The following is a 14,092-nucleotide window of genomic DNA, read 5'->3' as shown; positions in this document are numbered from 1 at the left end:
CAGCCACACACCCAAGTAGAGATGGTGTGTCTGAATATAATGCAGACATAAAAAGAACCAAATAGCTATAAATAGTTTCTTTTCCATCTGAGTTTGACAAGAACCTTTAAGAGCTACAACAAACAATCTGAGTTTATCTGGAAAAAGACTAAAGCAATCCTTGAAATGTTAAGTTGAGTAAATGAGCAACAATGTCTTCTTCCACCTATTCTGAGTTTATCTTTTTTTTTTTGTTTCTTTTAATATTACACCTCCCACCACCAATTGCTATGTCTAATATAATTACATATACACACATCCACTTCCACATTCTTTTCTCTCTTTCTGTCTCACAAGGACTAAGATATCTCTGTACTATACAGTAATACCCATCCAGCTCGCTAAAACCGGGCTAGTTTCATCTTAAACCTGAGTCAATAAGAAAAAAAGAAAAGACGAGAAATAGAGGCGAAATCAAACCAGGGAGGACCAAACTCATCTCATCAGGTAGTATTATTGCCTGAAGATGGCAATGCTCTATGTACTTGTCTCGCTGACCCCTTCACTGCTTCGTTTATCCTACTGAAGACTACTTTCAGAGGGATGCAAGACACAATCCCCTCTTTCATCTTCTCAATCATCACTTTCTTCTTGCTACTCACTGTCAGCTTCTGGCCACTTAGAGCAGAGAGGCACCTTGTCTTTACGGATAGGGACGAAGCTTTCTTTGACTTTGATGATTTGTGCGGAGGAATGTGTGGTTTCTTTTTCTTGGATTTATTCTTCCAAGATGGCTTCGGCTTCACATCACCAGCAACCATTGGAACAACAAGCGACTTGATATGACTGCACAAAATGCGGTCACACGATCCATCTTGAAGCACTTCAACGGTTAGAGGATGACCGACGATAGCTTCACCGTCCAGTTTACTCATAAGGGAAATCATCGGGACGTTTCTGGGTTTGTAGCTACCTTTTTCCTCGATCTTCACGTCATACAGTTGAGAGTTTCTTCCCATACCGCTGAAATGACCATGCGGATTTTGATCAGAGAGAGAACAGTGAGGCAGAGAATTGTTGTTGGCTTCTTCGGCGTAAGCAAGTCTTCTTTCCTCTTGTTTTTTACTCATCTGCCTTGGGTTCCTTTTCCCTTTTATCTGCCACTTGGAAGTGATATCCTCAATCCCATTGATAAGTAAAGCAGATGGACTTACACAAACAAATCCATTACATCCTTCCGTTTTCACCACATCATCACATTGCCTCGTTGGTTCAGAAACAAGAGCTAGAGCTTTCGTGTGTGAAGATGTGAAAGCTCCTGGGAACAACAATGCACGTCAGTTTAAGTCATGTTAATTACAAACTGGAAAAAGAAACTACCAAAGGCGATCTAACTGATCAAGTGTTTGATCCAAACAAGCACAGAAGAAACTATAGCAGATAAACAATCTTAAGGCAATACCAGAAACAATTAGTCATACAAAAATAATAGGAAGCATCTGTAATGTTAAGTCACTGAGTTGAATAAAAGGAAAGCATCCATTGCCCAAGCAAAGAGTCATTAGTATTCTATCTGGATGAGTTGTCTAGACATTAGTGATATAAGTACTTTAATCCATCATGTGACAAATCCAACTGATGATTTATCCACGCTGTTATGTTTCCTCTCTTCCTAAAAGTGGAGGCATTCAGATTATTCCAACCAAGTGTTAACACAAAAATAGACACAGAAACTGCAAATGTCCCTCAGATCAAAAGAGAGAACATTCAATCACCAGAAATTTTTATAAAGGAGTTTAGCCATCTATACCTGCAGAGTATTTATCTTCTCCAAGTAGCGGAACATCAAATACTTCATCCTTTGCCGAAACTGATATGCTGGAGATTTCAGTCTCTTTTGCATTGTTATGTATCATCACTTCAGCAACATTCTCAGAAGCATTTAATGAAACATCATCATTGTCACATGAAACCCCATTGCTGTCCAAGTTATCATTGTTGACTACAGCAGAATCTTTGTTTTCAGAGACAGCAACAGAAGCCATAGCAGTTACAGCTGGTGACCTTTTACCTTTCATCGCCGGAGAGCTACCCCTGCTAGTACCATTTGCAAGAACCCCATTCGGCATAGAATCACTGATGTCTTCTTCATCACTAACCAATCCATTTTCCTGCTTATTAGCCTCTCCGTTTGATCCTATTGTACCAACTCCAAGATCCTCAAGCCCTCTCATTCGTTTGTTCCCTTCATCACTCCCATCAACTTCCGAGTCATTAGGTGTTCTTTTCCTCCTCTTTCCTGACAAAGGCTGCACCTTTGAAGACTCGCCATTACTAGTCTTTTCGCAAGACACACTAGACTGCAAGGCACCTTCAGTCTTTGCCACATCAGTCGAGTCAGAAGACGTGCTTGGCTTCTCATCTTTTCCAACAAGGAGGGCACTCTCGATCTCGAGAGCATGGACAATGGCGTCTTCACGTCGAGCGTACTTGACAGGCTTCTTACTAGCACCAGTGGCAGTAGCCTTAGCAGTCTCAATACAAGCATCATACTCCCCACAACGAAACGCCTTCACCCTCTTGGACTTTTCAAGATTATACCAATCCCTGCCAAGATTAAATCAAAACAACAAATATTAACTCTCGACAATGACTAAGAGAAGACTGAATCAATCAAAAAGGAAGAGACTTTACTTACACGCCAGCATCGTCACGACCTAGAAGCTTAATAGGTGTGCCTGATTTGGGAGAAACGATGGTATCATCAGGAACCTCGTGATGAGCCATGATCCGACCCGGCCACCATGACCCGTTGCGGCGTCGGACCCAAACCAAACCTCCAACGGAGGCATCAATCGCCTTACTGTTTCGCTCATCGCTACTCCCCATCACACACTTGATCTACAGATTCCAAGAGAGGTTCATGAGACTGATTGCGAGAGGGTGTTTATCTAATCTACCACGACAACAAGGACAACAAGGACAACGTCGTCGGAGAGTTCCCCCGATCTCCGATCAAACCCGCTGTTTTTTATTTTTGCTCTTTGAGGGTTTTGGTTTGTCTTCCTCCGAGAGAGAGAGAGAGAGAGAGAGAGAGAGAGAGAGAGAGAGAGAGAGAGAGAGAGTTTTCTTTTTCTTTACTTTAGGGCAAAGAGGCGGTTCTGAATAATTTTGTCTTCCAGTTATATATCTCAGTTTGTGTTTTAGATTCTAGATTTTATTCAGACATAAATTTCCGATTTTGATTCCAGACAATTATTTCTAGTCTAGTTTAGGAGATAAACTTCAGATTTCTTTTTGTTTTGTTTTTAAGAGTTTCTTCTTTCATTCAATATATCACCGAAGCTTTGTCGGACGTCCGATTTTCCGTTTTATAATCGGAATCGGAAGCTTTTCGAAGTTTTCGTAATCTCGTTTCTAAAATGTTTCTAAAATAACTTATTTAAAAATACGTTGGATGTTTACATTTTAAATCCCAACTAAATTTCAACGCGCGCTTTACAAATGCGAGATTACTATTTAATTAAAAATATTTATTTAATAAAAAACTGTAGTTTATTTATTTATTATTTTATTTTAATAGTCTTATTTATATTTATGTCGTTAATTGTTTTCTTTATATGGGTAAAGTTTTTTTGCTTTTAAGGAACTCCAAAAAATTATTGACTATGCACTCTATATGACAATTTTATCCTTGGACATAAAGTTTTGTTTATAATTTTCCATCGATTTGGTCATTTACGGTTCATAAAGCCAAGCTCTATCTTTTCAAACATAACAACCATTCATAAGAAGGAAAAAACCTAAAGACCGAGAGATCTAAAGGGATGATTGGTAAAACGACTAACTTGACCAATCATATCTACAATAACAAAATTTTATTTAATTTAGGTGAAAAAAATCTAAAATTTGGACATGTATTTACTACAGTAATGAGAATCAGTCTCTCACACAAGACACTTATAAAAACGTTAGATATAGCAAGACAAAAAGCGGAAACTAAAATAAGAAAATTGAATAAAAGTATCATATTCCTCGATGTAAGACCATTTCGAATAGCATTCTATTTTCTTCTTCGTTTTCTTTTAAAATAGAATAATTCTATTATAAAATAATATTTGTTTTATTGGTTGATTCTAGAATTTATTAGGCCAAGATTATAGAAGTCAATCAAATTTAAACATGGAGAGGTAATACAATTGAAGATACAAAATAACATGCATATGTAAGTAAATATATGAAAACTAACTATAAATATATTTCTATATCAATAAAAGTTTTATATGTTTTCCTTGTGAATTTATAAAATTTTAGAAGATAAAAAAACCATGCATATGTTAGAAAAGTCCAAAATATTAATTTTCAAATACGAAAATAAAATTAAAAACATCACTTTTAAAAATGTAAGTATATATATATATATATATTAAAAAAATTCGATTACGATATTTAAAGAAGATATTAAAGAAAACAAATAAAAAATATTAAACCATATTCTAAAATATTTATATTTCGTTTAAAATGAAAGAAATTAATTAAATGGTTTATATATGTAATTTAATAAGGAGAAGAAAAACTCAATTTTTATTGGTCCTCATCATGTTTTAACTTCCTTTTATCAACATTTAATGACTATTATTGATCATAATGCATATTAGTGCAATCTAGTATGCATTATTAATGCACTGCGATGAAAACTTGGTCCTCACACAAATATGCATTTCAAAATATGCAATTAACATTACATATCGGTGTTATGTACATTAGTATTCAATTTCATGTCTTGTAAAAATGAAATAAACATTGCATATCGGCTCAATATAAACATGGTATTATATTTTATACCATTATATAGTATTACCATGTCTTGTATGCGAGAGTGATTGAATATCTGATCATATGATTTATAAGTAGACTTAAATCCTGTTTGAATAACATAGAGTATTTTCGAAATTAGTAATAGATTTATAGGGAAATTCAATGTTAAAATGCGTTAAAAGAATTAAACCATAAAAGATTTTGGAATACAAAGTACTTTGTATAAAAATAGTTAAGAAAATTTCATAAATAAAAAAATGGTACCATCGTAAATACTAAGAAAAATCAAGAAAATCTCAAAAAAGGATTATGTTTTAATAATAATATTAATATAATAAATAAATAAAAATATACAATCATGGTTTATGTTTTATTTTATATTCAAATCTCTAAAATTAGTAGTATTAAAATAGAAAGAATAAAATATGAAAATATTATAACTAATAGCATGAATTATATTGTATTAATTATTTGTGATATATTAAAAACATTAATTTGATTAATTGGATAATTTTTTATATATGTAATTTTGTTAGAAATTTTATAGCATAATGTGAAGTCGATTGACAGGATATAAATTATTAGAATGAAAAATTACTTTTTGAATCTTATAAATTTTAGTTGTAAGTTTTATTAAATTATTTATATTTTTAATATATATATATTAACTTTAGATATGTTTTCAATACGTACAGTATCTTAATTTTCTAAAAAAGATTTGTTTCCACATTTTCATTCTGATTCCATGGAACATAGTTTTTGTTCGGTAAGTTCTCAAGTGTTCCGGCACCATAATTTACAGTCAGAAATTTGTAACTCGCATGCTTCTCCACCGCTGATCGGTCTTTCCGTTGCCAATGAGTCGTTTCTTGAGTTGGACTCATCTGCTAAGAGTTGGATGAAGCTTTCTTCTACAAGATAGATTTGTGGAAATCAATGGGAAGGCGACACATAAACAAAAGTTAAATCAAGCAGAGCCAAATAGAATCTAAATTGATCTTGAAAATATGTACATATACTGCTACTGGTATGGACTGGTCAAAGGTCAGCAACCAAAATAAAGCCATAAAATCTACGAAATGTCTCCTTAAGGAACAACTCACACAAAACTGGGCCTATAAATCATTTCTAATTTCATATGAAGAAAACACAGGTAAATAATTAATCAACAAGATGACTTGACTCCAAAGGAGAAATGCACATCCATCCTCCTCTTTTCACAGCATGAGGTCCATCGTCTATAGAGAGTTTTGATTCCAGTTGCATCAATCTTTCCCGTGAGATGATGCATAGTCTTTCATTCTTTCTTTCAGTTGCTGCAAGAGATAATCAACATTCATAGTTATTATTACAAAACAGCTCAGAGCAAGATGAAAACCAAAACTGTGGGAGCTTTGTAACTCACCTTCAATTCTTCATGGAGAACAATAAACACTTTCTTCAAACGTTTGTGCCTCTGCAGATTAACATATATAAGAAAATCATCATCAAGTATAATGTGCAATTAAAGTGTAAGCAAATCTGGCAATCTTGTATCATGATGATTACTCGAAGTACCAAGATGAGCTTTTTTGACTCCTTTAACCCACTACATAATGCGATATGTTTTTCATAATTTTCGGAATCGTACACACAAGCAAACAAACTCATCATTCGTCAACCTCTTCAAACGATAGGCCCGTTTCCAAATTTCACTCTATATCTAAATCCAGATAAATAAGATGGAAAATAATCTGATTCCCTAGAAAATTTCAGTAAATAACTTGAGTTCAATCTTCAAGAACATGTCAAAAACGCTGTCCATAAGAAATGACTATGTATAAAGTGGTTAGAGATAGAATATCACCTCTCCATATTTGCGATAAGATTCGTTCAAGTCCTCCACAATTTTGTTATATCTCACCATGTCTCTTCCTTTTGCAAGCTTAAGGTCTTCCCCCAACTTTTGAAAGTCATTTCTGGGAATAAGGGAAATATATATAAATATTTCAAGAAAGCTGATAAACTAGAACAACACAAATGAACCGAGATTTCTATGAACGAAGAATTCATATAGGTACCTGTAGCTCTCTAATATCTTGTTAATGGAGCAGTAATCATCGTATTTATCCAAATATTCCTGCATGTATGCTTTATACCTGAAATAGAAGAAAGCAACATCTCAGTCTTTTTCGAGCCACAAATACTAAGCGATTAGATTTCCAAACATTATAGTTTCAGTTTACTCACTGCAAATGATCCCTAATAGGTCCCTTTTGGTCGGGAGAGGCTTTCTCGTATTTCAAATAAGAAGAGTCTTCTTCATCGAAAGTTGCATCTTTGTGTCCATTCATAGAAGTTGCATTTTTGTGTCTTTTGCTCTCCCTTGATGAGCGGGATGTGGATGGTCGTTTGGAGCCCTGCTTTATAACGGGCGTTTTTTTGTTCGTCTCTCCATAACCTTCCACACTGCTTCCTACTCTTCCTCTACTATCTCTCTGTCTTGATTTATAAGCTGCATCCTCTAAATTATTGTTATGTGAGCCGTTTTCAGTGTCTGTACCTGTATGGTTCTGTTCATGTGACTGCAAAGCCAACTTTTGGGATCTTTCTGAATCATCAACAACTTGTTGGGGCAATTCTTTTGTACCATTGCCAGCATGTGTAAGAGCTGGCTTTTTTGAAGATTTTTTAGACCTCCGTTTATCTGAGTCAATACCCAAGTTTTCTGAAGTGCTTGGTTTTAAATTTGACTGCCTAAACGAAGTTTTATCTTCGAGTTGCTTCAGTGCTGTATCTACCTCCAATGACTCAGGGAGTTCGCCCAACTCCAAGTCCGAAACTTGTTTTTGGAGCATAGATCCATTTCCCTTGGGTAATTTTGCTCTCTGGCTATCCAATGGAGAGGAACCCATGCCAAAGCCTGAAACATTCTTGGGATCCTTCTCACTTCCATCCAGTTCACCGTGTTTTCTGTTGGCTCTGTCAGAAGGAAATGAAGGTCCAATGGATGACTCACCATCTTTTTTATTCCTTGCAAACTTATTTTTTGAATGAACAGCATCCCTATGATTGTCTCTGAAGGCCTTTCCTGACCGACTAGAAAGGGTTTCATGCGGAAAATGGTCATCTTCGTCAGATTTACGAACATCACCCAAGGCATCAGAATGTTTGTTTGATTTACCTGAACTATCACCAAGCTTCATTTGACCATGTCTACTCAACTTTTCAGTAGATGACTTCTGAAGTCCTTTTAGTGGATCCATCATTTGACTAGCAGAAGCGTTCAGATGTTGTAAATCATTCTTGCGCTCTGAAGGCTGTGAATCTTTACCTATGGCAGGCAATTGCTGGGATTTTATGTTTCTCTCCCGTGCTGATTGCTGACTGTAGTGCTCCAAAGCAGGGGATATTTGGTTCTGGTCTGTGGCCAGCCTCTCAGAGATGCCAGGCTGGTCACTTTTTAAGCTATCCTTCGTAGTATTATCTGTGTCATCAAACAACTGTCCAATAAAATTTTGGCGCTCTCGTAGCTTGTCGTGACCAGAAGGTAGTTGTTCCAGCTCTGAAATGCCAACTTCATTCTTCCTGTCAGCTTCAGAACCATGACCCTCATCTGAACTGTGACCATCGATGTCCACCGCATCAGAATCATGACCATCGATGTCGACAGCATCAGAATCATTACCCTCGATGTCAATTGTCTGTCGGGGCTCTTTGTCACCATCGCTCATTATATCCACATCCTCATCAGAAACTTCCTTGCTGTTAGAAGAAGCCTCGCTATCACTGCTGCTCCCGCTATCACTGCTGCTCCCACTATTATCACTATCACTGTCGCTACTAGAGCTACGAGCCTGGCCATTTCTGTTCTCAGATCGCTTTTCCTCATGAAGAATGCCAGGTGAATGATGCTCAATGTCAACATTTTCTTGTGTACTCAGATGCTCTCCCAGAGGCAAAGGTGAACACTCTTGTAAACCTTCTCCTTTCCGCTCGCACACAGAGAAGGTCTCCATGTTGCTAACCCCTGGAACAGGTAACTGGTCGCGATTGCACTCAGTGATTGGAAGCAGTTGCTGGTGTTCAGGTGAACTGAAAAATAAAAGTTTTACTAAACCAGATACGACAATACAGGATAAGAAAGTATAGTAGATGCATGCGTTATAGTAAATAGCTTCTAAATTCATTCTACCCTAAGTTGGATAATAATGATTATTCAATTAGAGTTCACTGGCCACTAAACAAACGCCTTTGCTATTGCTTGATTTTCTATTCTTATCATAGATTTTATCCTCATGCAAACTACTTGACATTATAAATCACTTGCATTATTTGTGCCAATCCTACTTCCTAGGGTGTCATATTCTACAATGACAAAAAAGCTATCATTTCGGGTACACGTACCTTCTGCTATCCAAATCTGCTTCTGGTTTTAAGAAATACCTTGGAGCTTGGAAATTTGCAATCTGGTTATCAACAACAATTAGGGACACAATAATACATAATGCACCTCATAAAACCACACCAAAGTTTTCATGACTTACTTTTTTCAAAAATTGGCTCAATCTTCTTTGACGCATTAGGGGTTCTATCTCCAACAGCTTTCTCTAAAGCCTAGAGAGAAACAGAGAGAGTGGAATCAAACGTGGTGGAAACACATATTGGATATGAAAATAGCTATATAGCTGAAGTTTGATCTATGTATTACCTTCAAGCTCATTGGAGCCTCTTTTAGGAGATCAACTAGCAGTGCCTGCAAGTCAATTTCTTTATTAACATTGGTTTCTTGGCGTTCAGATGTGTCCCTTAAAGCATTTCTTTCCCAGGTTGATAAATCCTTTTCGCTAGCAACAATGCTCTCTCTGCCCTTTGTGTTGACTGGTGTGACATTCACGTTATCTGCATGAGTTTTAGCAATATTCCCAGTCCCATATGAAGAAGGGGTATTGTATTGATTAGATGGAGATGGTCCAGGTGAAGCCGAAAGCCTATTCTTCACAGAAGTGGTTGAAACCGCTGGTCTGAAAGAAGGCTTTGGACCTCCGATTGGAACTACAATAAACGACAAGTGATACTCTTAGAATTGACAAAACAGTAAGGGAGTATAATAGCAACTAAGAGTCTTTGAAACCCTAATGTGTTACACAGGCCGACAGGCTCATTGCAATGTTTTTCCTATATACCTGGAGGTGGATCGACTTTCCGCTTCTTAGGCGGAGGTTCCTTCTTCTGGTTATTTGACATTCTCCATGGACTTGCTGCAAGGACAGGGAATGCGTTAGATAATTACTAGTCGTACCCAAACATAAGTACAAGCAAGATATTCAAAGGTTTTGAACCCAAGAGACAAAAAAACTGACCATACAGTAAAATTATAGCATGGGATTCAGTTTCGAACAAGAATAGTTATCTAAGCTCATGTTAAAGTTCTAAAACCGCTTACTTAAAAGGAAAAGAGAACATATAAGAGGTGGAAACAAGGTTTAACAAAAGTTTCATATTAGCAGCCAAAAAATTCAAATAGATAGATAGAAGTTGTTCCCATGGAGACCAAGTAATAGACGGGAAGTTACCTTCAGCACGAGCTAATTGCTTCTTCAATGATGGATTCCCAGGATCTAAAACAATTGCCCTGACATGACCAAATATGTAGTTTCAGGCAAAATCGCTTTGACGAGAATAAAGTTAAATACGAACACAAAACGATGCAATTTGTTACGCAGTGAGAAACACTCTTGAGTCTCAGTGTCACAAAAACAGCTACGCCAAAAAGGACCCACACCAGCCTAACCGCAATAAGATGAACAATGTGTATACGGATACTTTGTTCACAGCTCTGCTAAAGGTTTATATGTTATCGTGCTAAGAGTCATGAGACTACCCTACCGAAAGAAGACTGCAAAACTAGAAAAACAAAGATAACAGACAGACGACACCTTTGCAGCAGCGGACAGACTATGCTGGGAAAAGTTACAGATATCAGATGTAATTAAAATGTTAGGTGGGAATATGTACTTGCGCGATTTGGTCCTCTGTTCAGCTTCGACTGAGCGCATCTTCATCTGGCTTGTGGTTGACTCATCTAGAGTTCGCTGGACGTTCAATTTTCTCCAAGCAGATCCAGCCTCAATCAGCACACCATTTTCATCTTCACCACTTTGGTGTTCCTCATAGATATCACATAAATCACCACGCTCCCCTGACCAGGTAAATTTGAACTCCTTTCCACCAACATCGATTATCTGTTCAAAAGTTACAGATATTGAGATACAATTAAAGTGTTAGTTCAAAACCGGTAGTGTCACGACTTTAAACCAATAGCCCAAAACGCAGTAGGAAATAAATGAGAAAAGGGTATGCAGCGGGGTTAGTAGATCCAATTGACAACCACTTCCAGTGACAAAACCACAGCTCAAGAGATCATGAAATGAGAAGCAACTAACCATACAATACATTCTCAACCAATAAGCAAGTCCAGAATTAATGTGATCCAATTGCAATTCAAGTAGCAATCGGATCTTCACTAACAAATCTAAGCAACAGATACTCTTCTCCAAGGCCATAGCTTAGAAACATGATAATAACAGCTACAGAGATGCCAGAAACAATTGGCTTATGCAGAACTAAACCATCTTCTTCTCCAATGTTATAGTAAGCTATTTTGTCCCAATTTCACTAATCTAGGTTACCTTGATTGAAAACTAATTAACAATTTCAAGACGTGCAACTAGGGTTCGATGAATTTGAAAGTAGGAGACGACTCACATTTCCAGTGCTATTGTTCGGAAAGGCATCGAACTTGATCTTGGCGGCTCCACCTTCTGCCTCCACGCGCTTGATCTCATCCACCAAGTCAGGAGTTAACCGTATTATCATCCCAAAAGCCGGTGGACTCTCCCTCGGAACTAGGCTAAACTTTTCCTCAACCGCACGAGAAGAAGACGCCGCCGCCGCCTTGACGCTGGTAGTATTCCTCTGTCGCGGGGCGGCGGAGGAGCCACCACCACCGGTGGACATCCTCCCGATGGGGAAGGATGTCGGTTGGTGAGAGGCGGGAACGAATTGCGGTTTCGACCCGGTCCACCGCCGCCGCCGCCTCCTACTCCTCCACCCCTACCGCGACCGGGTTTCGACGATCCTCCGTAACTCATCGGGTCTAATTGCGCCGTCGTCACTGCGATAGATTTACAACCATGTATTGATTTAACTGATTGAGACGCGCGAGCGAGGAGAACAGAAGGGATAGAGAGAGAGGCGATGATTAGAAGAGAGAGAGAGAGAGAGAGAGAGAGAGAGAGAGGGACCCAAGGGTGCTGCTTCTGTTCTTCTCTTCCCCTTCTTCCCTAAAAAAAAATAGTGTTATTGAAAACGCTGCGTTTAGGTTTCTGTACCCACCGGTGAAAAAAACCCCCACTTGAACCACCCGGTCGAGCCCATCGGACTGAAATTGGGCGGGGAGGCTGACATGTTATAAACGAATGAAGGAAATTTTATTTTTTGTTAGCCTTCTCTACAAGTAAGAAATCATTCTCGCTCTCTCTTTCCGCATCAAAACATGTTAACAAGTGAACTTTTTGTTGTAGCTTACATAGTTAGTGCATTCATGTGTGTATGTATGTTGTTTCGGACATACTTCAATGGCAGTCTAACTTATAAACATGAAACCTAGCTAGATATGTGAATCTCTTGATTGTGTTTTTCCTTGTTGATAGAGGGCGGAAGCTAAGTAACTCAAAGATCAAGGGTTTGATCTTTGATTAGGTTTCTTGCCGTCGAAGTTAATTCGAAAGCAAGATGGATAGAACGCGAATACTCTTCGCAGTGCTCGTTAAAGCTCTTAAGGGCGCGAATACTCTTCGCAGTGCTTAGGAAAGCTCTTTAAATCTTCGAAATCTTATTCAATAAATTCAGTGTCTTTTACAAAAACCAAAGCCGCTATTTATGCAAATCAAACTAGGGCTAACCCTTAACTAAAAAGGAGATTTAACACTTATCTAATCCTAATAAGGAAAGGAAACTTAATAACTTATAACGCAAGTAAAGCCTGAAACCCAAAAGCCCATGATAATGGCGGTGGAGATGGTGATACGCTGCATCAGGTTCCCTCGGGGTGAAGAGGATTCGTCCACGAATCTGGAGTCGTATTATCACCATGAAATTGCGAAAGATGTTTAACGTTGAAAACGTCCGACGTACGTAGATGAGTTGGAAGACGAACGCGATAAGCATTAGGATTGATACACTCCAAAACTTCAACTGGTCCAATTTTCTTGGACTTAAGCTTATTGTACTCTCGCAATGGAAGCCGCTCCTTGGTCAAATAAACCCAAACGAGATCGCCAGGTGCGAAGAGCACCTCGCGACGCTTTTTATCTGCTGCCGCTTTATACTTTGCTGATGAAGCTTCGAGATTAGACTGAGCTTGCGCGTGGATATCCTGTATGTCTGAGACGAAGTCAACTGCTTCTCCATGGTGACGCGTTTTATCGGGAACGGTAGAGAGATCGAGAGGACCACGCGGAATGAGTCCGTACACAACTCGAAAAGGCGAGAAACCCAAACTGCGGTTAAGAGCATGGTTGTGAGCAAACTCCGCCTGCCCCAGTTTACCGTCCTATGAACGAATATTATCTCCAACAAGGCAATGCAGAAGGTTACCTAAAGAACGATTGGTGACCTCTGTTTGACCATCTGATTGAGGGTGATATGCAGTACTCATATCAAGAGACGTACCCAAAAGTTTCCATAAAGAGCGCCAAAAGTGACTAAGAAAGCGAGTGTCTCGATCGGAAACTATGGAAGTAGGTAAACCATGAAGGCGATAGATTTCACGAAAGAAGAGAACGGCCACATTGACAGCGTCTGTTGTTTTCTTACACGCCACAAAATGTGCCATTTTTGAAAAACGATCGACTACTACGAAGATAGAATCATGACCTTTCTGCGTTCGTGGCAAACCCAAAACGAAATCCATGCTCACGTGGGTCCATGGCTGTGTTGGAACTGGCAAAGGGAGGTAGAGACCTGCGTTAGTTGCTTTTCCTTTAGCAGTTTGACAAACTCTGCAGCGAGCCACAAAACGTTCAACATCCCTACGAAGGGTTGGCCAAAAGTACGAAGTGGAAACCAAGTGAAGAGTTCGATCCCTTCCCACATGCCCCTCGTTATGGAGTTCACTGATGATTTGTTGACGGAGACTACAATCAGGTACACACAAGCGAAGACCGTGAAACAAGAAGCCGTCTAGTAATGAATATGTATCAAGAAGACCATGTTGGACGTCGACATAAATCTTGCTAAAGAAGGCGTCTGT

The 14,092-nt window shown here is 38.4% G+C and overlaps 1 protein-coding gene and 1 pseudogene across 1 annotated transcript; both read right to left on the bottom strand.

The window, feature by feature from the left end:
* Positions 1-132: 132 nt before the first annotated feature.
* On the bottom strand, positions 133-3,162 carry LOC106446009 (uncharacterized protein At1g51745). The gene is made up of 3 exons (XM_013887675.3): positions 2,678-3,162; positions 1,790-2,586; positions 133-1,297 (listed from the first exon to the last, which is right to left on the bottom strand). The coding sequence occupies exons 1-3, from the start codon at positions 2,866-2,868 to the stop codon at positions 483-485; spliced, it is 1,803 nt and encodes a 600-aa protein (XP_013743129.2). The 5' UTR covers positions 2,869-3,162; the 3' UTR covers positions 133-482.
* A 2,602-nt stretch (positions 3,163-5,764) lies between these two features.
* Positions 5,765-12,090, bottom strand: LOC125597699 (annotated as a pseudogene).
* Between the last annotated feature and the right edge of the window lie 2,002 nt (positions 12,091-14,092).

This window comes from Brassica napus, unplaced genomic scaffold (genome assembly GCF_020379485.1).
Source record: "Brassica napus cultivar Da-Ae unplaced genomic scaffold, Da-Ae ScsIHWf_1518;HRSCAF=2116, whole genome shotgun sequence".
Lineage (NCBI taxonomy): Eukaryota > Viridiplantae > Streptophyta > Magnoliopsida > Brassicales > Brassicaceae > Brassica > Brassica napus.
The sequence above is the reverse complement of the archived record's forward strand: the minus strand, read 5'-3'. Positions and strand labels throughout refer to the sequence as shown.